Genomic DNA, 24,693 nt, shown 5'->3' on the forward strand with positions numbered 1-24,693 from the left:
TCTAGGCACTGATGGGCATTTCCATAAAAATATCTTCCTGACATGAAAGGTCCAAAGGCAATTTGAACTCATAAATTAAGCCTTTGATTTTTAGGTCAGATCTCTGAACTCTCTGCAAACAATGGCAAATCACTGGCTTTCAGATCAGTATTTATGTCTGACCTCAGTACTACATAATAGGGTTTCCAACTTAGGTCACAGACTTGCCAGTGTACCATTAAGGGAAGACAGTTAGTTGTCTCCCTGGGGCTGTATGAAATTTAGGGGTTTAGCCCCCTTCTGCAGCCAGTATTCTGCCACAAGTTTCATTATAGCCTGAATAAAAGTATTGTGTTCAAACCACTATCATCTTGTTTATTTGTTGGTTCTGGTTGCACATGCATGTGCCTATTGATTCACCATGGAAATCAGTTACATGATTATCAAGAGTCAGACGCATGGAGTTTGTTCCCAAAACTACCTATGTGTGTTCTCCCTTTGTCTGGTAGAAAAACCTATATAGAGATCCCTCTTTGTCTGGCTTGTAGTTTTTGGTCTTAGACTAGAGGTATGGGAATAAATGAAAATCTTTATTGTATTTCAGATTGAGATTATAAAGCATTTTGTTGCCAGGGCAGCATGTCTCATTGTTCTTCCAGTCATTTGTTATATGATATTCTTTGCCATTCACTTTGCCGCACTTTATAAAAGGTAGGTAACTTTTACCGCATTTTATAAAAGGTAGGTAACTTTTGCCGCACTTTATAAAAGGTAGGTAACTTTTGCTGCACTTTATAAACGGTAAGTAACTTTTGCTGCACTTTATAAAAGGTAGGTAACTTTTGCTGCACTTTATAAAATGGAGGTAACTTTGCACTTGATAAAAGGGAGGTAACTTTTGCCACACTTTATAAAAGGTAGGTAACTTTTGCTTTATGCTTTCCTTACATTATGAAGTGTGTGTTATACGCTTTGTTAAAGACTTAAATTTTATAGCAGATACTCAACATTTTTTGCATGTTACAGTGCTGTACTTTTTAGAATTACTGGTTTTCTTCTTGTCATCTATTAGATAGATTTTTTCTGTGTACAATGTATATATAACAATACACAGATAACATTGAACAGTTATACGTGTTCAATAAAACCATGTCAAATACATTATAACTAAAAAGGATGACACACAGAAAGAGATAGAAATGATCTGGTATTGCCATGATTTGGTCCACCTGTTTCCACAAGAAGGTTTTTCCTTGATTTCTCATTAAATATGGGACAACACCATTGATGTTATACATCATTCCAAAGAACTGTTTAAAGTTTCAAAATACGTTGATAAATTTGGAATTTATTGTCAAAAAACAATTATTTTGGCACCAAGTTTACATATCATGGTTCTGTTTCAGTGGTCATGGAGACGGATTTTACAGTTCTCAATTCCAGTCAACTCTAGAAGGGAACAGACTTCATAACATCAGTATGCCAGACAGTAAGTTCATGAATTATTGCCTCACTTGTAGCAGGGATTCATTTTCATGATGAAATGCTGAAATGTTTGCTAACAGATAATGTATTTGTTTAATGTGTTGTGATAAACAGTTTATTTCACATTTTTATGCCCCCGAAAGTGGGTATATTAAAATTGCACTGTCCGTCCGTCCATGTGTGCGTCCGGTAAATTCTTGTCCGGGCTGTAACTCTTCCATTCATAAAGGGATTTTGAAATAATTTGGAATAATGTTCATCATAATGAGACGGCGTGTCCTGCGCAAGACCTAGTCCCCTAGCTCTAAGGTCAAGGTCACACTTAGAGGTCAAAGGTTAACATGGTCTGTTTTGTATCCGGTCCATAACTCTGCCATCCATGAAGGGATTTTGAGACAACTTGGCATAAATATTTACCATAATGAAACAATGTGTCATGCAAAGACCCAGACCCCTAGCTCCAAGGTCAAGGTCACACTTAGAAGTCCAAGGTTATCAGGGTTTGTTTCATGTCTGGTCCATAACTCTGCCATTCTTTAAGGGATCTTGAAATTACTTGGCATAAATTTTCCTCATAATGAGACGACATGTTATGAGCAAGACCCAGACCCCTGGCTCCAAGGTCAAGGTCACATTTAGAGGTCAAATGTTAACATTGTCTGTTTCTTGTCAGGTCCATAACTCTGCCATTGATGAAGGGATTTTGAAATTACTTTGCATAAATGTTCCCTATAATGAGATGAGGTGTCATTCACAAGACCCAGACCCCAGGATCCAAGGTCAAGGTCAAACTTAGAAGTCAAAGGTGTTTGTTGTCTGGTCCATAGCTCTGCCATTTATCGAGGGATTTGAAAATAATTTGACACAAATGTTAACCATATTGAGAAGATGTGTCACACTTATGACCCAGGCCTCTTAGGTCAAGGTCACAAAATGATATGTGTTTTTTTTGCGCATACTACTGTGGCATTCTTGGGCCTACTTCGGGGGCATTTGTCACCAATAGTGACAGCTCTTGTTAACCACAGATATTAACAGTACCATAATGTCCTTGATCTTTGCTTCTTTTTAGGCAGTTTGCTGTACATGTATAGGAAAACAGGTTAAATTATTGCCATCTTATAACTGTCCTTGACTCACATAGATGCCCTATATATTGACTTTAGGTGTACTAATATTTTAGGTTACTCACTCCCTTTCAAACAATAGGATATGTTAATTACAAAGTAAGTTTTCACTTTGTTTAACACTTAGCCTGCTGGTGGCAAGTGATTTGCCTTTGTGATGAGTGCAGAGCAAGATCAGCCTGCGCATCCAGCAAGTAAATTTTCAGTGAACACTCCTTTGAATAATAAGTGGTGCTGCCCAGATTGAATGATGGACTAGTCCATTTAAGAAATTTAGAAGGGTAAGGGTTAAACTCAGAATGGATAATTCTGCTCTAAAGACAAGTATTTTATGAACAGTGTGTCAATTTTTCAGTTTTAAAATGGTGACTCTGTTGAAAGACCCAGGGCCCAGTTGTTTGAAACTTTAACAGGCGATTTAGCTAACAGCTGATTAACTTTTAGAGTTATTTTTTGGCATTTCAGAAGACTTTGAAAAACAAATGTATGAGGTAAGAATTATGAACAATGAAAAATCTTTACAATGCAATCAAAACATCGTACTAGTTTTTCCCACCAAGTCTAGTATTTTGAATCAAAATTTAACTGGCAGTTAGTTTAACAGCTGGTTAAAGTTTCAAACAACCGGCCCCAGACCTGTTTTTTTGGTACAGTAAAAGAATACATCTGTCATATTCTATCCTTAGTCCATTCTCACATACCAGATGTTTACCATGGTTCTCTGGTTCGTCTTGGGTACCATGTTGAATGTTGAATGAGAATGTCCTCAGTTAGGTTATTTTATCCACTTGCTTTCTGTTTAAAAGATATAAATTGAATAACATCTTTAAACAAAAGAATTTCCTGATCAACTAAATTAAATGCTTTCTTAAAAAATACAGTCTCATCATATTTACCACAGACCAAGTATCTATTAAATTAATGAATGCAGTATTACAAGAATGATATTTCCTTAAAGCAGATTGTTTATTATGAGTGATAACTGTTTGCCTTCATTGATGCTGCAATATATATATGGACCATCCCACGAGAAAACCTTTATTAATGACATAATAGAACTATTTCATAACATAGTTTAAAGTATCGGGAAATCTTTGATTTTCTTGTTTCATGCAGAAATTAGAAACTAGTATATTGTGATTTAGAAACCCAATACAAAACAAAATTTATGATATTTAACAAATGGATTTGATTTGTATTGTCTTGACAAATGAAATTCTAAAACACCCCATGCAGCATAAGACAGAGGTATGTAGCTAAAACACGTGTGATGAAATCAAAAATACATGGTTCAGTTTTCAGTAAGATGTTTTCATACTGTCCCAGTGTATGATGCAAAGTTAATGCTATACATAATTTGTGGCATAAATGACATGAAATACAGATGCCACGGCATACTACAGTTCAGCGTTCTTGTAGTCACATCTCTAAATACGTTCTGTGACTTACTTTAAAGAACATTTGAGTTAGAGGTCAAATTTTCAGATGTAAAAGGTAAAGGAATGTTCTATTATGAAAACTTTGTGTTCTTAGTTTTGATTTTTTGTCACTTATACAGGCTTTGTTATGGAATTTCCCTAAATATATATTGGTTTAATGACATTTGACCCAATTCCATCTAAACTTGTAGATTCTATAGAGAATACTGTGAAAGTGTTCACATTTGTTTTCATAAAATTTCATAGTTTTTGCAAAAACAGGAATTTTTCAGCATTATGAATTTTTTTTTTCAAAATCTCAAATTTTCAAAAATGAGTCAACCTTGAAAAACGATTTCACAGTATTAAACCTTTCTTAGTTTAATCAAAGTCATTAAAACGTCTTCTAGTGATCATTATTCCATTTGTATTTTCCCATTACTGAAGTTTATACCAACTATAATTCCTGGATTTAGAGTGCTCTATCTAAAGATGGCTTGTATGTTAATTATACCCCCCTTCGAAGAAGGAGGGGTATATTGTTTTGCAGATGTCGGTCGGTCGGTCTGTTGGTATGTAGACCAATCCGTTTCCGGATGATATCTCAAGAACGCTTGGGCTTAGGATCATGAAAGTTGATAGACTGGTTGGTAATAACCAGCAGATGACCCCTATTGATTTTGAGATTAGTAGGTCAAAGGTCAAGGTCACAGTGACCCAGAACAGTTAAACGGTTTCCGGATGGTAATTCAAGAATGCTTGGGCCTAGGACCATGAAAGTTGATAGGATGGTTCGTCATGACCAGCAGATGACTCCTATTGATTTTGAGATCAGTAGGTCAAAGGTCAAGGTCACAGTGACCAGGAACAGTTTAACGGTTTCTGGATGATAACTCAAGAAAGCTTGGGCCTAGGATCACAAAAGTTGATAGGAGTGCTAACCGGAGTATCGAGCTTACCGATATCGAGGTAATGATATTCAACTATAATTATATTTGCAAATATGGCAGCATTGAAGAAATGTAAATTCTCCACTGCATGGCTACTATTAGTTATTGCTTATCAATTGTAGGTCAGGTTAATTAAGATATAAACTTCTATTTTCCTGAATATTATTATATTTGAGAATATATATGAATGGATGAAACTTGAACTTAAGTGTAATGTTCAAATGCTGCCAATCATAGATGTTGCCACCAGCATGCACAATACTGGCATGTAATAGATATTTTGACATGCAGTGTAAACAATGTAAAGGGTATTATGGCTGGTGGCGAATCAGAAACACCTGCTGAGATCCATCATCTAAATTATAGGTAGAATCAGTATTTCTTACCAGGAAAACATAATATACTTCTTTCACTAAAATATTTTATCATTGGGTATTGATTTAACATTAATTCTAAATGTGTTTATTTTATGTTTTGTACACAAAATACTGTTCAGTAATTGTTTATATTTTCAAACATGAAATTTTGGTGTAGTGTATCTTTAATCCACTTTCTCTCAATTGGAGGGGTTGTATTGTGGTATGCTACATAAGGTCATATGTTTAAAATTTTAAGCTATCAGCACACTAGTCAAAGTGCTTCAGTATTCAGTCAAATACTAGAAAGTCTGACCATATGCTCTTTGAGGGTTGGTATATTCCCATTTCGACACATAAAACTATTTTCTGATTTAATATGTAATACTACATAGTCAGTTTGGTGTATATTTAATGAATTTACTGATCTTGTTCACTTTGAGGGTTGGCATATGGTGGTATAATATCTTTGAAGCATCAGGCAACCTCTGGAACCTACCTTCATTCACACCCAGACACTTATCCCAAGGAATTTGTCCAACAACAACAGGTTAACCAGCATGTCTCTTTCTTTAGTTTGTATATTTTTGGGGATATTTGGTATTTGGGTTTAAAATGTTTGAGAATGTGAAAATGGGTTTATTTTATTTGCAGAAAAAGCAAAGAGACAATCCTTTATCTAATCATAGTATTTCTTAGTTCCAGGTTCCACATGGTCAAGATAGAGATAAGTGGTTTTGTAAGAGCTGTAGATGAGCTGATATTCAAGATACTTTTATTTTCTCTAATATTCATGAGTACTGTACCTTGTAAATCTTAAAGATTTGTGTATATTTGATAGCAATATCTCTCCAAATATGTCTAAATACCACTCACATTTTTGTTTTTTGAATGTGAATGTTGAATCTTAAAGAATATTATGTACTGATATATATCTACTGACTAAGTTTTGAAGATGTGTCAGTGTATTAGTAAGATTCTTAGGGTGAAAATATGGCAAGAAAAAACAGTTCCATCTAAATGTAATTGATATTTTAGAGGATTCTCTGTTAAGTGCAAGTAATGTTAGTATATATGGTAATAAATATTGAGATGTATAGCAATAATCATTTTACTTTAAATATATAAAGGAAATACTGTTTTTAGCTCATCTGTCACATAGTGACAAGGTGAGCTTTTGTGATCACCCTTCGTCCGTCGTCCGTCGTCCGTCCGTCCGTCAACAATTTCGTGTCTGCACGATAGTGGTTTCATTTATGATTTTATTTTAACCAAACTTGCACACAACTTGTATCACCATGAGATCTCGGTTCCTTTCTTGAACTGGCTAGATCCCATTATGGGTTCCAGAGTTATGGCCCCTGAAAGGGCCAAAATTAGCTATTTTGACCTTGTCTGCACAATAGCAGCTTCATTTATGATTTGAATTTAATCAAACTTATACAAAACTTGTGTCACCATAAGATCTTGGTTCCTTTCTTGAACCAGCCAGATCCCATTATGGGTTCCAGAGTTATGGCCCCTGAAAGGGCCAAAATTAGCTATTTTAACCTTGTCTGCACAATAGCAGCTTCATTTATGATTTTATTTTAACCAAACTTGCACACAACTTGTATCACTATAAAATCTTGGTTCCTTTCTTGAACTGGCGAAATTCCTTTATGGGTTCCAGAGTTATGGCCCCTGAAAGGGCCAGAATTAGCTATTTTTACCTTGTCTGCACAATAGCAGCTTCATTTATGATTTGAATTTAATCAGACCTGCACAAAACTTGTGTCACCATAAGATCTCGGTTCCTTTTTTAAACCGGCCAGATCCCTTAATGGGTTCCAGAGTTATGGCCCCTGAAAGGGCCAAAATTAGCTATTTTGACCTTGTCTGCACAATAGCAGCTTCATTTAGGATTTGATTTTAACCAAACTTGCACACAACTTGTATTACCACAAGATCTTGGTTCCTTTCTTGAACTGGCCAGATTCCATCATGGGTTCCAGAGTTATGGCCCCTTAAAGGTTCAAAATTGGCTATTTTGGCTTTTGCAGCCATATAGATACTTCATTTATGGTTTTATTTGATACAAACTTCCAAAATATCTTCAACAACAATAAATCTTGGATTCCATGACAAATCAGATCCAATCGTAGGTTCCAGAGTTATTTTATATCTGATTACCTCCCCTGATTGTAATCAAAATGGATTTATATCAGTAAGTACTTATAGGACTTATTTGAAATTTCATTATTGTCATTAGTTGGACTGAGCCAATCAGGGTAGATAACTATGGACTGATTTTATGTCAAATTACCTCCCTTTATTTCAAATTAAAATGGGTATATCTCGGTAACTAATGAAGATACTGATCTGAAATTTCATTTATGTCAACAGATTTATTTGGCAGATCCTTCTTTTGTTCACTTACAATAATTTTTTTTTTAATTACTTCCCTTTTACGTTACTATAAATAGCTTATTTTTAGTAACTTTTTTTATTATTGGCCGTAGGGAAAAACCGAGACCACTTTTCTGTGGTACAACATGGATGGTACCTCCAATTTTTAGGTGTATTTTGACATATCTGTACCTTGTAAGATTTTTTTTTTCTTTTTGGTTAAATTTCTTCTCTTTGTTGTTCCTGTCCTTTGTGGACTTAGATATTTTTTCTGAGGACCTTCTTGTCCTCAAGTGCAATGATAACAGGTGAGCGATATAGGGCCATCATGGCCCTCTTGTTCTATCTTTTCTATTTTGGCTTCATTTAGCACTTCTTAGACTACAGTCAAACTTGGTTTGCCTAAACTGAGATAATTCAAATACCACCTTTTGCTCGAGCTCATCGTCGGGTCCTGCGCAAATCTCTGTAGAACATATGAGCCGTGCCATGAGAAAACCAACATAGTGGCTTTGCGACCAGCATGGATCCAGACCAGCCTGCGCATCCGCGCAGTCTGGTCAGGATCCATGCTGTTCGCTTTCAAAGTCTATTGCAATTAGAGAAACTGTTAGCGAACAGCATGGATCCTGACCAGACTGCGCAGATGCGCAGGCTGGTCTGGATCCATGCTGGTTGCAAAGCCACTATGTTGGTTTTCCCATGGCATGGCTCATATATTGTTTGATGTCTCAAACTACCAATAACTTGAACAAATGTTGCCAATCCTGTTGAGTTCGAGATGATGAAGTTTGACCATACATTGATACTTAAAAATTCTGTTTTGATACACATTGGGTTGACATTATTGTCAATATCCATTAATATCATGTTAAATTAAGATAGCCTTATTATATCTTTTAATAAAATAAAAGAGATAGAAAATTACCTTAACTGCAATATTCCTGCTAAGACTTATTCAAGCAGGTCTGAAACAGGTCTCAAAACTAGCATATCAGTGGTTGATACTGTGAGATTCTTGACACTTACCAGTGACGCAAGGTGTCATTCTGAACCTGTGAATTTCATCTTTGTATTTGGATTTAAGCACTGTGAAAAAAGCTGCATCAAAGTTTTATCAGACAAAATCCCAAAACCTAGATTTGATATATGTTTGTCTGTATTGTAACTTTCTTGCTAACATTGTTGCACTGGCCTTACATACTATGTTTGTTTATGAGGGGAAATTGAAATGCGCATTTGAAAGGTAAATTGAGAAGGAAGAAAAAATGCTTCGAGGTTACAGGTCTGGAGTTTTGATGAAAATATGGTTTTATTGCATGATATATTGATTTACTTACCTTTTGTATGGTTGCACCAATTTGCACAGGTTTTCAAACCACATACTGCGAAATCATTTGAGCCGCGCCATGAGAAAACCAACATAGAAACCATTAGTGAACAGCATGGATCCTGACCAGACTGCGCGGATGCGCAGGCTGGTCTGGATCCATGCTGGTCGCAAACCCACTATGTTGGTTTTCTCATGGCGCGGCTCATTAATTTCATTGCGTAAAAGTTCTTTGCTAAAAGTGACTGTTTCATTGGGACTTATTTTTGTGGAATTTGTAATTTCAGAGATACAATAACAGAAAATTTTTCTGGCCATTGGAATTTGATTTTACAGTTTGATGTAACTGCAAAATCAAAGGAAAAATTATAACCTCCAAGGAAATGATTGATTTCACAGTACCGGGTATTCATTCAAGCACTGTTTTTCTATGGAATTTTTGTTTTAGGCTTTGCTTATGGGAGCGTAGTTTCATTGAAGCATCAGCGAACAGGTGGAACATATCTTCATTCTCACCCACATTTATATCCTGAAGAACATCCACCTAGGCAGCAACAGGTATATACTAACATAACACTCAGGTATATAGTTTAGAAATACATGTCTGTACAGGATGGACAACGTCTCTCATGACAATGAGATACACTATATCTGATATGGTAAACTTGTTAACTTATCCAAAGACGTTATTTCTATGGATTAGGATTTCCCACTTTGAAATGCACGAACATGCTTTTTGCCCCACCCCTCCCACACCATTAAAAATGTTGAGAGGAGGGAGGTGAATAATCTGACCCCTGTCCATATGTGTTTGTCTGTCTGTGTGTGTATGTGTGGGTGCATATGTTTGTGTGTGTTCAAAAATTGTTTACATCCAAGAACTTTATCATGCTTTGTCGAATTTCAAAATAACTTTGCACAAATGACCATCATAACAAGATGATTTGTGGCATGCAAGATGCAGATCCCTAACTCAAATGTCAAAGTCACACATAGAGGTAAAAGATTTAGGATGGTTATTTTTAGTCCAGTCTGTATTCTTTATGCATGGACGGATATTTAAATAGATTTTAACTTGGCATAATAATTCACCATGATTAGACAATATACCACATGCAAGATCCAGACCTTTAGCTTAAAGGTCAAGGTCACATGTAGACGTCAAAGATCTTCTTTTGTTTTTAGCTTGACTTTTTGAAGAAAAAGTAGAACTATTGCACTCACCCCGGTGTCACCGTCGCTGTTGGTTAAAGTTTTTGATAAAGTCGAATATCTGTTACTCCAAAGACAATGTTACTTCATACACATTTATTTTTCCGGCCTATGAACAGAAACACACTTGATCTGGTTTAACACCAGCGATTGTTTACTCTTTTTTAGCTCACCTGTCACAAAGTGACAAGGTGAGCTTTTGTGATTGTGCGGTGTCCGTCGTCCGTCCGTCCGTGCGTGCGTCCGTCCGTAAACTTTTGCTTGTGACCACTCTAGAGGTCACATTTTTCATGGGATCTTTATGAAAGTTGATCAGATTGTTCATCTTGATGATATCTAGGTCAAGTTCGAAACTGGGTTACGTGCCTTCAAAAACTAGGTCAGTAGGTCTAAAAATAGAAAAACCTTGTGACCTCTCTAGAGGCCATATATTTCAAAAGATCTTCATGAAAATTGGTCAGAATGTTCAACTTGATGATATCTAGGTCAAGTTCGAAACTGGGTCACGTGCCATCAAAAACTAGGTCAGTAGGTCTAAAAATAGAAAAACCTTGTGACCTCTCTAGAGGCCATATATTTCATAAGATCTTCATGAAATTTGGTCAGAACGTTCACCTTGATGTTATCTAGGTCAAGTTCGAAAGTGGGTCACGTGCCTTCAAAAAGTAGGTCAGTAGGTCAAATAATGAAAAAACGTTGTGACCTCTCTAGAGGCCATATTTTTCATGGGATCTGTATGAAAGTTGGTCTGAATGTTCATCTTGATGATATCTAGGTCAAGTTTGAAAGTGGGTCACGTGCCTTTAAAAAGTAGGTCAGTAGGTCAAATAATGAAAAAACGTTGTGACCTCTCTAGAGGCCATATTTTTTATGGGATCTGTATGAAAGTTGGTCTGAATGTTTATCTTGATAATATATAGGTCAAGTTTGAAACTGGGTCAACTGCGATCAAAAACTAGGTCAGTAGGTCTTAAAATAGAAAAACCTTGTGACCTCTCTAGAGGCCATACCCTTGACTGGATCTGTATGAAAGTTTGTCTGAATGTTCATCTTGATGATATCTAGGTCAAGTTTGAAAGTGGGTCATGTGCCTTCAAAAAGTAGGTCAGTAGGTCAAATAATGAAAAAACGTTGTGACCTCTCTAGAGGCCATACTTTTCAGGGATCTGTATGAAAGTTGGTCTGAATGTTCATCTTGATGATATCTAGGTCAAGTTTGAAACTGGGTCAACTGCGGTCAAAAACTAGGTCAGTAGGTCTAAAATAGTTAAAATCTTTTGACCTCTCTAGAGGCCATATTTTTCAATGGATCTTCATGAAAATTGATCTGAATGTTCACCTTGATGATATCTAGGTCAGTTTCGAAACTGGGTCACGTGCGGTCAAAAACTAGGTCAGTAGGTATAAAAATAGAGAAACCTTGTGACCTCTCTAGAGGCCATATTTTTCATGAGATCTTCATGAAAATTAATGAGAATGTTCACCTTGATGATATCTAGGTAAAGTTCAAAACAGGGTCACGTACCTTCGAAAACTAGGTCCATAGGTCAGATAATAGAAGAACCTTGTGACCTCCCTAGAGACCATATTTTTCAATGGATCTTCATGAAAATTGGTCAGAATTTTTATCTTGATAATATCTAGGTCAAGTTCAAAACTGGGTCACATGAGCTTAAAAACTAGGTCACTATGTCAAATAATAGAAAAAACGACGTCATACTCAAAAGTGGTTCATGTGGGAAGAGGTGAGCAATTCAGGACCATCATGGTCCTCTTGTTTTTCATTGCTCTTCGCTCGCTTCAATAAATGATGATTTGAAAAAAAAAAAGTGTTTTTTTTCGCTCACTCGCCCCAAATATTTTTGAAAAAAATATCCAGAGAACATGACATCAATTTGGTGTGGCCTAATGAACAAAATTTTATATTATTCAAATTGCTGTACTATTTTTATATTACTATTACTGCCTGTGCTAATCTATGAATGTACATTAAGTAAAAGTGTTGAATAAACCAGTATTGACCTCCCAAGAGTGACCATAGTATTGAATTGACCAGTATTGACCGGTTTTAACCAGTATTGACTGCCAGCCCTGTCAATAGTCATATTGGTCGGCTTTTTGCCAACATTGACTTCGTAGGATGATAGGACTTACAGAGTAGGTGGCCCTTATTGTTTTTGGGGTTACTTGAACTAAGGTCAAGGTCACAGGGGTCTGAACATGCAAAATGGTTTCCTATCAATAACTTGAGAACCACTTGACCCAGAACGTTGAAACTTTGTAGGATGATTGGACATGCAGAGTAGATGACCCTTATTGATTTTGGGGTCACTCGATCAAAGGTCAAGGTCACAAGGGCCTGAACACGGAAAACGGTTTCAAATCAATAACTTAAGAACCACTTGACCCAGAATGTTGACACTTCATTATGATGATTGGACATGCCAAGTAGGTGATCCCTTTTGCAGCCAACCATCAGTGTCTCTTTGACTTTTGCTCCTGTCCCCTATTGACTTCTTGCCTATTACCACTATGCATTGGGGGAGACATGCGCTTTTCTACAAAAGCATCTTCTAGTTTACTATCAGAGTCTACACCAGGAGAAACAATCCCCATAACTCTGATTATATATTTGATTCAGTTAAGCCCCTTTCACTGGCAAAGCTCTAATTCAGAGTCAAGCACTGAGAAAAGTTGAGTGTGCTGTCTTACGGACAGCTCTTTTTCTTGTTTGGTCTATAACTTGTATGCATAGGTAGATCTATTTATGGTAACTTGGAACAGACACTTCAGTGGTCAGTGTCACACTAAGAAGTAAAATATTTATGTCATTTTCTTGTCAGATCTGTACATTTTTATACATTATGTATATTCAAATATCTTGGCACGTTTATTTATTATATTAAGTAGAGTATGTGTTTCATGGAAGACTTAAACACCTAGTTCCGAGGTCAAGGTCATAGTAAGAGGTATAAGATTTTCCATCACTTTTCTTGTCCTGGCCATTACTACTTATTTGTATACCATTGGTGTTTGACATAATTTTTGATGTCATTTTATTCTGTGTCGTTACAGTAATAATTTTGTTAATGTCAATATTTTATATGATTAAATTACTTAAATTATCAAGTAGTTGACCTGTTTGAAACCGGGTGCCTATTTTTGGATCAGGAAAACATTTTAAATCATAATAGCAGTCCTAGATATAACTTTTCTACAAACTTTGCAGCTTTTTGGTCATCCATATTGTCTTCCTTTAAAGAGAATGGCCTGAAAAAACAGTGTTGAGTATACTTTTGAATTCAGTCGAACTCCCACACAGTAAACACAGTCCATACTGAGACTCAACATTAGCCTAAATTGTGTCTGTTGTGAACTTGTCTAATAGTATTCAATATTGTAGTCAGCACTGTTAAATAACTTCATAGTATTTATCGTACAAAATTTATTTCAGATTACTGGCTATAGTCACAAGGATGAGAACAACATGTGGCGTATAAAACCCTCACATTATGAACCTTCGGAGGACAATTCTTACCCTGTGTTTGTCAAGAATGGGGACCTTGTCAGACTTGAACATATTCAGTAAGATTCCTCTACTTAGTATTTTTTGTTCCCCCTAAGTGTTGTATATTATTCCTTCTCTGGATTGTAATAGGGAAAAGAGATAAAGGTTGCTGACTTCAAATTACTTGCCCTTCACTTCTGTGGTTTTGAGTTTTGTTCTGGCAGTAGTTGAGAAAGCTGCCTAGCTGGTTTGTGGAAGGTGGGTGGTTCTGCCAAGGTTCCTGCCCATTTCTGAAATAATGCCTGCAGGAGTCTTCCTCCACTGTCAAAACTGGAAGGTCTCTGTATGACCTAAATTGAGTTGGTGTGACTTTAAATGCAACAAAATAAACAAACTTGATTGTACTGTGTTAACATCCATGATATATTTGACCATGTCATTCATTTATATCAATATATTGATTTCATCAGACAAAAGATCGCTAAATAAGTCTTTATCTTACAGTCTTAAATAATAACAAATTACCTCTGAAATACTTTAATAGAAGTAAAAAAAATGAAAATATAAAAAATGGTTTTATTCTACTTCCATCAATTCTTCGAATAGTGGATTTCCTCTGAGAATAGCCTTTCCTGGTAAAAATCACTAAATTATGCACCTGTACAATCTTTAAAACAGTTGGTGTATTTGTCTCAATTTCACTTTTTCCCATTTGACCTGTGATTGTGTTGATGTCACATTAAACCAAAAAGAACAAAACCTATGATCCAGTATGTTGTATTGGGCTAATTTTGCCGGTGGCATGTAAGTGAAATCTGACTTCCACCGAGTCAAATAATTATGTATTTTGTTTTCAGTTAGTTTGTATTTATTTGTGAAATACAAGCAGTATTTTTGGCAGGATATTATAATGTATAGCTTGTGTATCAGATTCAATATTATTTTGATCTAGCCTTCCACACATTCTATTTTATTTTACATTAAAGTACTCGGCGAAACCTACACAGCCACAGGGAACCAGCACCTCTTACTTCAAGGCACTTCCAGGTTTCAGGTTATGGACAGGTAACCAGCAGTACTGTTTCGTTTTCAATGCATGAGAAGGGAAGAAATATCTATATTATGCTTTTTCGGTGAAATGTTGAGAATTATCAGCGAGGTGTAATTCATATCAGCACACATTTTGAGTGAAATAGCTTTTCTGATCCACTTGTAGATTGTATACTAATTTTTATTTATGTCTCCCCCCCACTGGGGGGGAAACATACTGTTATTACCCTGTCCGTCCGTCCATCCTTCTGTTCGTCCATCTGTCACACTTCATTTCCGTTCAATAACTGGAGAACCATTTGACCTAGAACTTTCAAATTTCTTAGGGTGATAGGACTTACAGAGTAGACAACCCCTATTGTTTTTGGGTTCACTCCATCGAAGGTAAAGGTCACAGGGGCCTGAACATGGAAAACCATTTCTGATCAATAACTTGAGAACCACTTGTCCCAGAATGTTGAAACTTCATAGGATGATTGGACATGCAGAGTAGATGACCCCTATTGATTTTGGGGTCACTCTATGAAAGGGTCAAGGTCACAGGGGTATGAACATGGAAAACCATTTCCAATCAATAACTTGAGAACCACTTGACACAGAAAGTTTAAAATTCATAGGATGATTAGACATGCAGAGTAGATGACCACTATTGATTTTGGGGTCACTCTATTAAAGGGCAAGGTCACAGGGGCCTGCACCTGGAAAACCATTTCCAGTCAGTCTTCTTCTTTTTGTCGTTCGCGGTTTCCGGTCAGTAACTTGAGAACCACTTGACCCAGAATGTTGAAACTTCATAGGGTAATAGGACTTACAGAGTAGATGACCCCTATTGTATTTGGGGTCACTCTATTTAAAGATCAAGGTCACAGCAGACAGAACAGGGAAATCCATTTCCAGTTAATAACTTGAGAACCATTTGATCTAGAACTTTCAAATTTCTTGGGGTGATAGGACTTACAGAGTAGATGGCCCCTATTGATTTTAGGGTCACTCCATCAAAGGTCAAGGTCACAGGGGGCTGAACATAGAAAACTCTTTTCAATTAATAATTTGAGAACCACTTGACCCAGACTGTTGAAACTTAATAGGATGAATGGACATGCAGAGTAGATGACCCCAACTGATTTTGGGGTCACTCGATCAAATGTCAAAGTCACAGGGGCCTAAACATGGAAAATCGCTTTAAGTTCATAACTTCAGAACCACTAGGCCTAGAATGTTGAAACCTAGTAGGATGATTGGACATGCCAAGTAGATTATCCCTTTTGCAGCCAACCATCAGTGTCTCTTTGACTTGTGCTCCAGATTAAAAATTACTGCAAAATGCATATTTCAGTGTAAATAAGCATAAAATAAAAATGAACTTTGCTTGCTATTTATGAATATGCATATATCTCACCTCAAAGTAAGGCAGTTTTCACATATTATTCCCTAACTCTGCTAAAATTTTGCTAGAAATGCTAGACCACTCAGCTAGAAGTCACAAGTTCATGCCCTAGATAATGGCAAACTGTTCTCCATGGTGATTTAATTTGAGATGGCACATCTGAAATCATGTGTCCTCCAGTCTCATATAATGTAGGAAGGTTCCTTGCAGTAAATAAATTAATACTGAGACAAAATAGAAACATACTGGTTAGGTTAACTACCCACCAGTAGCTTACTGAAATACTGTTGAAAAATATGTGAAATCTGTATATTATACTGATATCTTAAAGGGACATACCCTATATCTAGCAGGTTATATACTCAAAAGATAGATGTGTTTCATAAATAAATAAATGAATAATAAATACAAAAAAAAAAATGAACAACAAAAATGCCTCATTTTACTATAATTAATCAATAGAGGCCTTCTGTAATAAATTGCTATCAAAATTAGCTGTGATGGGTGTATATTGTGGCAGTTTGGCACTAATCGCTGAAATCTAGGGTTCAAATGTAAACATTGCTCTGTGATGTACATAAGTATATAGTTTTGTGTATGTATTTCTTTTTTTATATGATATTTGTGACTATCGCAGTTTTGTTTTTGTTGACAGGATGGTAAAGGTGATGCCAATGATATCTGGCAAATTGTTGTACCTGGTGTAGAAGAGGGAGCACAAATTAGGGTTGTCCAGTCAAAGTTTAAACTTATACATTACCATGTGAAGTGTGCACTCTTTGCACATGACAAGAAATTGCCAAAATGGTGAGCTTTCAAAACAACACAATATCAGTATCATCTGATTACAAACTTTGAAACCTTTCTTTATTGTGAAAGACTAATTTTCATGGATTCTTGTGACAAACACATCTTACAGAATTTCATGCCAAGGGAATTGAATGTTTTCATTTTACATAATTTGAAAGTTTCAAGTAAGTGTTCCCTCATTTTTAGTTTGTGGTTGTCCGCAATAGGTGAGGTCATGACCCCAGCCAAGTCTGAACCCATGACCTGTTTGTGTGGCCAACACCTTTACCACTACTTCAAATTATTGTGAAATGTGTGTAAGCCAGTTGCAAATCTATTGAGTAAAAACAGACTCTTTAGCAGACTCCTTGTAGGAAACTATGTTAAATCAAAATTGAAATGAGGTACATTATGTAACAACAGAATAGTGGTAGATATTCTTTTTTAAGTGATTTGTCCAAACCTACAAAAATGTTCAAGTTAGGTTAATGGAATGTAAAAAAATGTATTTCTTTGAAATTACACCAGGGGCTTTGAGCAGCAGGAAATCACATGCAACCCCGACGTAAAGGCTGGTAAAACACTGTGGAGTGTAGAGGAAATTAGAGATAAAAGATGTAAGTAGATCCAAGTGTATTCATTTCCAGTTAATATATTGTATCAGTGTGGCCATACCATGTGATATAATAGGCACAAACACTCGAAAAATTACATTCTGATTCAGGTATGTTTTTTTTTCTAGATTTCTTGGCTTATACCAAACTGATTTTGATGAGGTGAAACACAAAGTACCTGGAATTTTAATGCATGCAAAAAAAAAAAATCTTAAACAGGTTGTAGATGTGGATAGAAAAATCTGTATCTTGGGTAACTGTTTTTGCAGTAACAGCAGAGCCTCGTTATGGCCAAAAACGAATATCCTTGAACCGGATATTCTTATCCCCATCTATAACCAGTGACAGATTATTATATTGGAGAAGTTATGAGATAGTGAATCAAAAGTCAGTGATGTTTGCTTATGCCAGAATAGGCATCTGGGGTCTTCAACACCAAAACTAGAAAAAAATCTTCAAAAAAAGGATATATTTCTGGCACAGTATATCATCAGTGAATTAGATTTCTGCTTTTAGCTACATAAAGGAATTTTAATTACTTTATAGAGGGGCATTTTAGTTCAAGGTAGGTGTAATGGCTTCATTGTCAGTCAGACCCAGATTTGATAGATTTAAAAAAAATAAAATAGGTATTGAAACTTAAATGTTGCACTATTATTAGGTTACATGTTCTTTGACATTCACAGTTGCCATGAAATGCATATATCAAAATGTATTACTATAACTTTTTTATAAGGTTTTCATCTTCTGATATCTAGTAACATCTAAATAGCTGGTAATTTGAGACAGAGAACTTAGTATTCTCAAAGTTTAAATTGAAAAAAGAAGTTTATCAAGCAGTGAAATCTGTCAATTGAAGTTTCTCAGAAAGCTTATACCGATTGAAATACCTATTACTTCCTGTGTTTAAATTTTTTCCCTTCCAGTTTACCCCTTGGTATACTATTAAATGCTAAATGTTTGTGTGGATCTAATTTTTGTGGATTTCGTGGTTTGGTCAATCCCAAAAATTAAATTCAAATAGTTCTATTAAATTTTCATTGATCTGTCTTCTTAAGTTGATATCCACTAATTTATATCACCATGAAATAACTTGTATTGAAATCAGGACATTTCATGCCCACAAAAAAATTAAATGATGTAACAATAGTTGCATATAATTATATTACATTTCAGTGCCAGATGTAAGCTTTGAAGTCCACAAACCTTCCTTCTTGGACAAGTTTATAGAGAGCCATGCTGTGATGACACAGGTACTACTATTTTGAGCAAAACTTCTCAACTAAGTTAGAGTCTGAATAATATGGACGGTATAAATTGTCACAATAAACCTAACTGTTTGAAGTTTTACACAGAAAAATATGTGCCTCATTTTATTGTCAAATTTCATTGAAAAATTGATGACACACTGACAACTTACTTAGACCATCTCTGTGATCTAAATATGACCCATAAATTACAAATATGTAAATGCAGTATCTGTTGATCTAGCTTCCTTTAAATACAAAAAAGCTTGACCAAAGAAATTGATGTTTAGTTTTACTTTAAAGATGTTGCATTCATCATTTGTCGGCACCTGCTGCTGTATCCTCTTCCCCGTTAGTAAAGTTTTTTAAAAGCTGGTATCTCAGTAACTGATTCATTGAATGGATTTTAACTTCACCCGATTGCTTATTGTGATGATCTGACATGCAATGTAGATTGCATAATTCTTTTTTCTTACCACTGTTTGAACAACTGCATGTTAGCTGATACTTAGTAAACACTTGTTGGAATGAACTTAGCAATGTTTGGTTAAGTTTTTGCATGTCTGCTGGTATCTCAGTAACCACGTAGAATGGATTGACATTTCACACACTTGCAAAAGTATGCCCCTTTTTCAACTTTGGAATTTTTGGTTAAGGTTTTGTACTACTTTCTTTTGTTACAACACTTTTGAAAAGCCAGGCATTTCCGTCCTCCTAGAGGTGTTGTTGAAAGTCGGTTATTGTTTGGATTATTCAGTTTTAGATTTATATCAGTATGTGGTGTTTCAGGGACAGGTTAGCCACACATCTCATTTTGGCATATAGGGCCTTGTTATGTTAAATTGTTAGCATATTTCGTTTTTAGATATCTACTGACTATACAAAATTCAGTTCAAATAATATGATGTCAAAATTTCAGGGCAATGCTGGACTAAAACCACAAGAAGGAGAGGTGACTTCAAGACCGTGGCAGTGGCCTATTAACTTAAGAGTAAGTTCAGTTAAGCTGATTTACTTGTAAATACTGATATATCTGGTACATTTGTACTTGCATAGCAAAAATCTGTAATTATTGTTTGCTGACTTTAACTTAATATACGGCATTCACATTAGTTAGGTATTGATTATTTATTTGGCGGGGATAGTAAAATACCTGCTGTGAAAACTAGTAGGAAAATCTGTTAGGTTGAAAGGTTGTTGGTTCAAACCTAACCAGAGTCTGGACTCTGTACAAAAATGCTCTATTATAAATTGTCTTTGGGTGGGATGTGACTTTAAATTGAGGTCCTATGTAGATGCTTTCTGCCCTGCATGTTAAAGAACCATGGAAGACTCCTGCAATTAGAGTACAGTATGATTGAACCTGCATTTGCATCCACCTTTGTTAAGTATACACTTGCAATAAACAGTCAGCTTGCTTCCCAAATAGTATGTTTGTTCCAATTCTCAGCTTGTCTTAAGCTGCTGTCTGCCTAAAGCAAGAATAAATACCTCCCTTGACCAGCTGCTAAAAGCAGGTATCAATGTATCTTGTACTGTCTAAAAGAGAAACCCGTATGGGCAATCAGTCGTGACTATATTAATATATTACATAAATTTCAGCTCATATGTGTAGTTTGCAGATTGTAGTCATGTAGGGGATACACCCTGGATTTTTGGCTGTATGCATACCCTATTAAATCCAAAGTCTTGCCGGGTGGCAGTCCAAAATCACAGTTGTAGCATATCCCTACACTGTGTAGTATAGTTGAAATTTAACTTGATTGTTTTCAGGGCCAGGTTTTCTCAGGAAAAGACCACAGAGTATATCTCTTAGGTAACCCAATTATCTTTTACGGGTTGTTGGTGGTCATGGCGTTATTTTTCCTCATCTACCTTGTACATTCAGTGAAAGTTCAGAGAGGAGTGAAAATGACAAAGGAAGTTTCAGGTAATGATTTTAAAGAATTTACCTGATTAAAGGGTTAAGGACAGAATGTTTGTTGATATATGTGGCTATTTGAATCACAAAACATATTTCTTGCAAATGCTACCATTGTGTGTATTTTACAGTCTAGTATATATGATTCAGTATAAAATCATTGAATATCGTAGTTTCAGCAAAAGTGACCATTTTGTTAGGACACAAATATATACATGATAAAAAAGAATTTTACTTATTTGTTGGGATTAAATTTTTATAGCACAGAAAGGAAATCCTCTGAAATTAGTCCCCCCACAAAGAAAGATGTTTTCACAATAAACTAAAGGAGACATCTAATATGAAACATAAAATTAATATGATGTATGATTTGTATATTTACCTTGTAGGTATTATTAGGAACTTACATTTTCAGCATTTAGGGAAAATGCTGTAAAATAATGATTCTTCTTTCTTAAGTGTTGTGTTTAGTCAGTAGATTTTAGAGAATAAAAACAAGCTTGAGAGAAGGTCAAGGATAAGTCAGTGATGTGCATTATAACCAATCATTGTAGCTGTTACAATGGTGTGCAGATTTAATGATTATAATGCAGAACAATCATGAAGTAGATTTTAGTGATGAATATAAAAGGAAAAGAATTAAATGAATTCTGAATGACAAAAAATCAAGGACTTCAAAAGTCACAATCATTTGTCTTTGCACAAATTTTTGACTTGTTATTTGATTATATTTCAGATTTTAAGGAGCGTACATTCAGTGCCTGTTGGTGGGCTATGATTGGCTGGAGCTTACATTACTTCACATTCTGGCCAATGACAAGGGTTCTCTATTTCCACCATTATTTCCCTGCACTGTTGTATGGCTTTATGCTAGGAGGTAAGTTATGACTGTCGACCACCATTATTTCCCTGCATTGTTGTATGGCTGTATGCTAGGAGGCAAGTTATGACTGTTGACCATTATTTCCCTGCATTGTTATATGGCTGTATGCTAGGAGATAAGATATGATTGTCGACCACTGTTATTTCCCTGCACTGTTGTATGGCTGTATGCTAGGAGGTAAGTTATGATTGTTGACCACCGTTATTTCCCTGCACTGTTGTATGGCTGTATGCTAGGAGGTAAGTTATGATTGTCGACCACCATTATTTCCCTGCACTGTTGTATGGCTGTATGCTAGGAGGTAAGTTATGATTGTTGACCACCATTATTTCCCTGCACTGTTGTATGGCTGTATGCTAGGAGGTAAGATATGATTGTCGACCACCATTATTTCCCTGCACTGTTGTATGGCTGTATGCTAGGAGGCAAGTTATGATTGTCGACCACCATTATTTTCCTGCACTGTTGTATGGCTGTATGCTAGGAGGTAAGATATGATTGTCAGCCACCACGATTTCCCTGCAATGTTGTTTGGCTGTATGCTAGGAGGCAAGTTATGATTGTCGACTACCATTATTTCCCTGCACTGTTGTATGGCTGTATGCTAGGAGGTAAGTTATGATTGTCGACCACCATTACTTCCCTGCATTGTTGTATGGCTGTATGCTAGAGGTAAGTTATGATTGTCAAGGGCCTTACACTAACTCTGATACTTCATAATTGTGAAGCTAAGCTGGCTTGATTTATCAGTAGAAAGAAGGTTTCCATAAACAGGGATTATTTTTATAATTATTTAGTAGACACTGAAATCTTGGTTTAAACCACTTGTTCCATTTTGTAACAGTTTCCAAAAACTTTTCATTTTAGTGACCTTCTACCAAAATTGTTGACATATTGATTTGATTAAACAATATGGCAATCATGAATGTGGCTTGTTTTCTCTGGAAGCACTGAATAGTTTATTTCACTTTCAAAAATGTTAAGATGCCATTGTTCCATTGGTGACTCTTTATATAAACTATTCATATAAAAATGATTGTAAATAGGTAGGAATACTTTCCATATATCATTTTAAAACTGTTTGAGCTGTGAAACTGGTGAGCTAGCTTCTGCCATCATGACCCTTTGATGAATGCTTATGTACTTATGGACATCAGTCTTCATGGCTTGTGTTTGAGAAATAGGTTTTAGTTCTGTGTGCTTTGTTGGCAAATAAAACACGGTTTTGAGTTAAAATGTGTAGTAATTTAATCACAAAGGCCTTGATTAAATTACTATGCATCATAACTCAAAACCATGTTTTATTTGCCAACAAAGCACACAAAACTAAAATCTATTTCCATTCTAATAAGTTCAAATTACACCAGGAATGGATACTAATCTGGAATCCTTTTTAGATGTAAATGGACGCATTACTTCCTTTTGTGCTTAAAGTAGGCCATTTTGAGAAACATGTTCTAATTGACAAGACAATACATGGTAAATCCTTCTTTGTTTATGTAAAAGAAAATCTTAAAAAGTATTAGAATGGTCATTAGATGACATTTTTTTGTCAGAGGTCAAGGTCACAGCTTAGTTGAAACTTGTATGTCAGGTTTTACTGGTACCTCTCGCAAGCCAACATGCATGGAGGGTGGGGAATAATCCAAGTTACTGTTTTTCTATGAGGAGGATGTATAAAATTCACAGTAGCAGGAGTTATTAGTACTTGTAGATGGCTAACTGCCACAGAACAGAGCCTTTATATTCGCTTGATACTACATTGTAACAATTGTATCAGTGTATAATGATGCTGAAGAAGGTCTTGATAAGACCCAAACTGTTACATCTATAATTAAAACAGTCTTAACCTATCCTGGTGTTGGTCGTTTAGTACCCCTTCCCCACCTTTGTATTCAGTATATTATGTATATAAATTAGGAAGGTCTGCATAAAAATGTTTATTTTTCCTTTCTTTTCAGGTATTACTCTAGACTACATGATCAAAATGCTGTGTAATTCTTTACCAAGGTCATTATCTGTGGTTGTATTCCATACTTGTATTGGTATACTTCTGTCAGGAACAGCCTACAGGTATGTACTGTTTCTCTCAGGCTGTTCGTTTCTACTATCAGTATTTGGAAGTTGCTCACAATGTAGGCTTGCAATATTGATATGAAGTTTGACTGCTTGCTGCTGTCTGTTTCTGCTTTCAGTATATGGAAGTTGCTCACAATGTAGGCTTGCCATATTGTTATGAAGTTAGACTGCTTGCTGCTGTCCGTTTCTACTATCAGTATATGGAAGTTGCTCACAATGTAGACTTGCAATATAGTTATGAAGTTAACTACTTGCTGCTGTCGCTTTCTACTATCATTATATGGAAGTTGCTCACAATGTAGGCTTGCAATATTGATATGAAGTTTGACAGCATGCTGCTGTCTGTTTCTGCTATCAGTATATGGAAGGTGCTCACAATGTAGGCTTGCCATATTGTTATGAAGTTAGACTGCTTGCTACTGTTTGTTTTTACTATCAGTATATGGAAGTTGCTCACAATGTAGGCTTGCAATATTGATATGAAATTAGACCGCTTGCTGGTGTCCGTTTTTACTATCAGTATATGGAAGTTGCTCACAATGTAGGCTTGCAATATTGTTATGAAAGTCTGCTTGCTGCTGTCAATTTTTACTATCAGTATATGGAAGTTGCTCACAATGCAGGCTTGCCATATTGTTATGAAGTTAGACTGCTTGCTGCTGTCTGTTTCTGCTATCAGTATATGGAAGTTGCTCACAATGTAGGCTTGCCATATTTTTATGAAGTTAGACTGCTTACTGCTTTCGGTTTCTACTACCAGCCAGTGGAAGGTGCTCACAATGTTAGCTTGCCATATTGTTATGTAGTTAGACTGCTTGCTGCTGGCAGTTTCTGCTATCAGTATATGGAAGTTGCTCACAATGTAGGCTTGCCATATTGTTATGAAGTTTGACTGCTTGCTTCAGTAGGACTGTTTGCTACTGTTTGTTTTTACTATCAGTATATGGAAGTTGCTGACAATATAGGCTTG

The 24,693-nt window shown here is 35.8% G+C and overlaps 1 protein-coding gene across 1 annotated transcript in view; it reads left to right on the forward strand.

The window, feature by feature from the left end:
- Positions 1–24,693, forward strand: part of LOC123527281 (protein O-mannosyl-transferase 2-like) — a 53,685-nt gene that overhangs the window by 16,360 nt on the left and 12,632 nt on the right. Inside the window, exons 8-19 of the mRNA XM_045306641.2 lie at positions 584–690; positions 1,386–1,468; positions 9,482–9,591; positions 13,700–13,830; positions 14,740–14,818; positions 16,846–16,997; positions 17,508–17,596; positions 18,770–18,846; positions 19,760–19,831; positions 20,614–20,770; positions 21,498–21,638; positions 23,606–23,717. Of these exons, the coding sequence (XP_045162576.2) occupies positions 584–690; positions 1,386–1,468; positions 9,482–9,591; positions 13,700–13,830; positions 14,740–14,818; positions 16,846–16,997; positions 17,508–17,596; positions 18,770–18,846; positions 19,760–19,831; positions 20,614–20,770; positions 21,498–21,638; positions 23,606–23,717 (1,310 nt within the window). The remainder of the gene's footprint in view (positions 1–583; positions 691–1,385; positions 1,469–9,481; positions 9,592–13,699; positions 13,831–14,739; positions 14,819–16,845; positions 16,998–17,507; positions 17,597–18,769; positions 18,847–19,759; positions 19,832–20,613; positions 20,771–21,497; positions 21,639–23,605; positions 23,718–24,693) is intronic.

The sequence above is a fragment of the Mercenaria mercenaria genome, chromosome 1 (assembly GCF_021730395.1).
Source record: "Mercenaria mercenaria strain notata chromosome 1, MADL_Memer_1, whole genome shotgun sequence".
Taxonomy (NCBI): domain Eukaryota; kingdom Metazoa; phylum Mollusca; class Bivalvia; order Venerida; family Veneridae; genus Mercenaria; species Mercenaria mercenaria.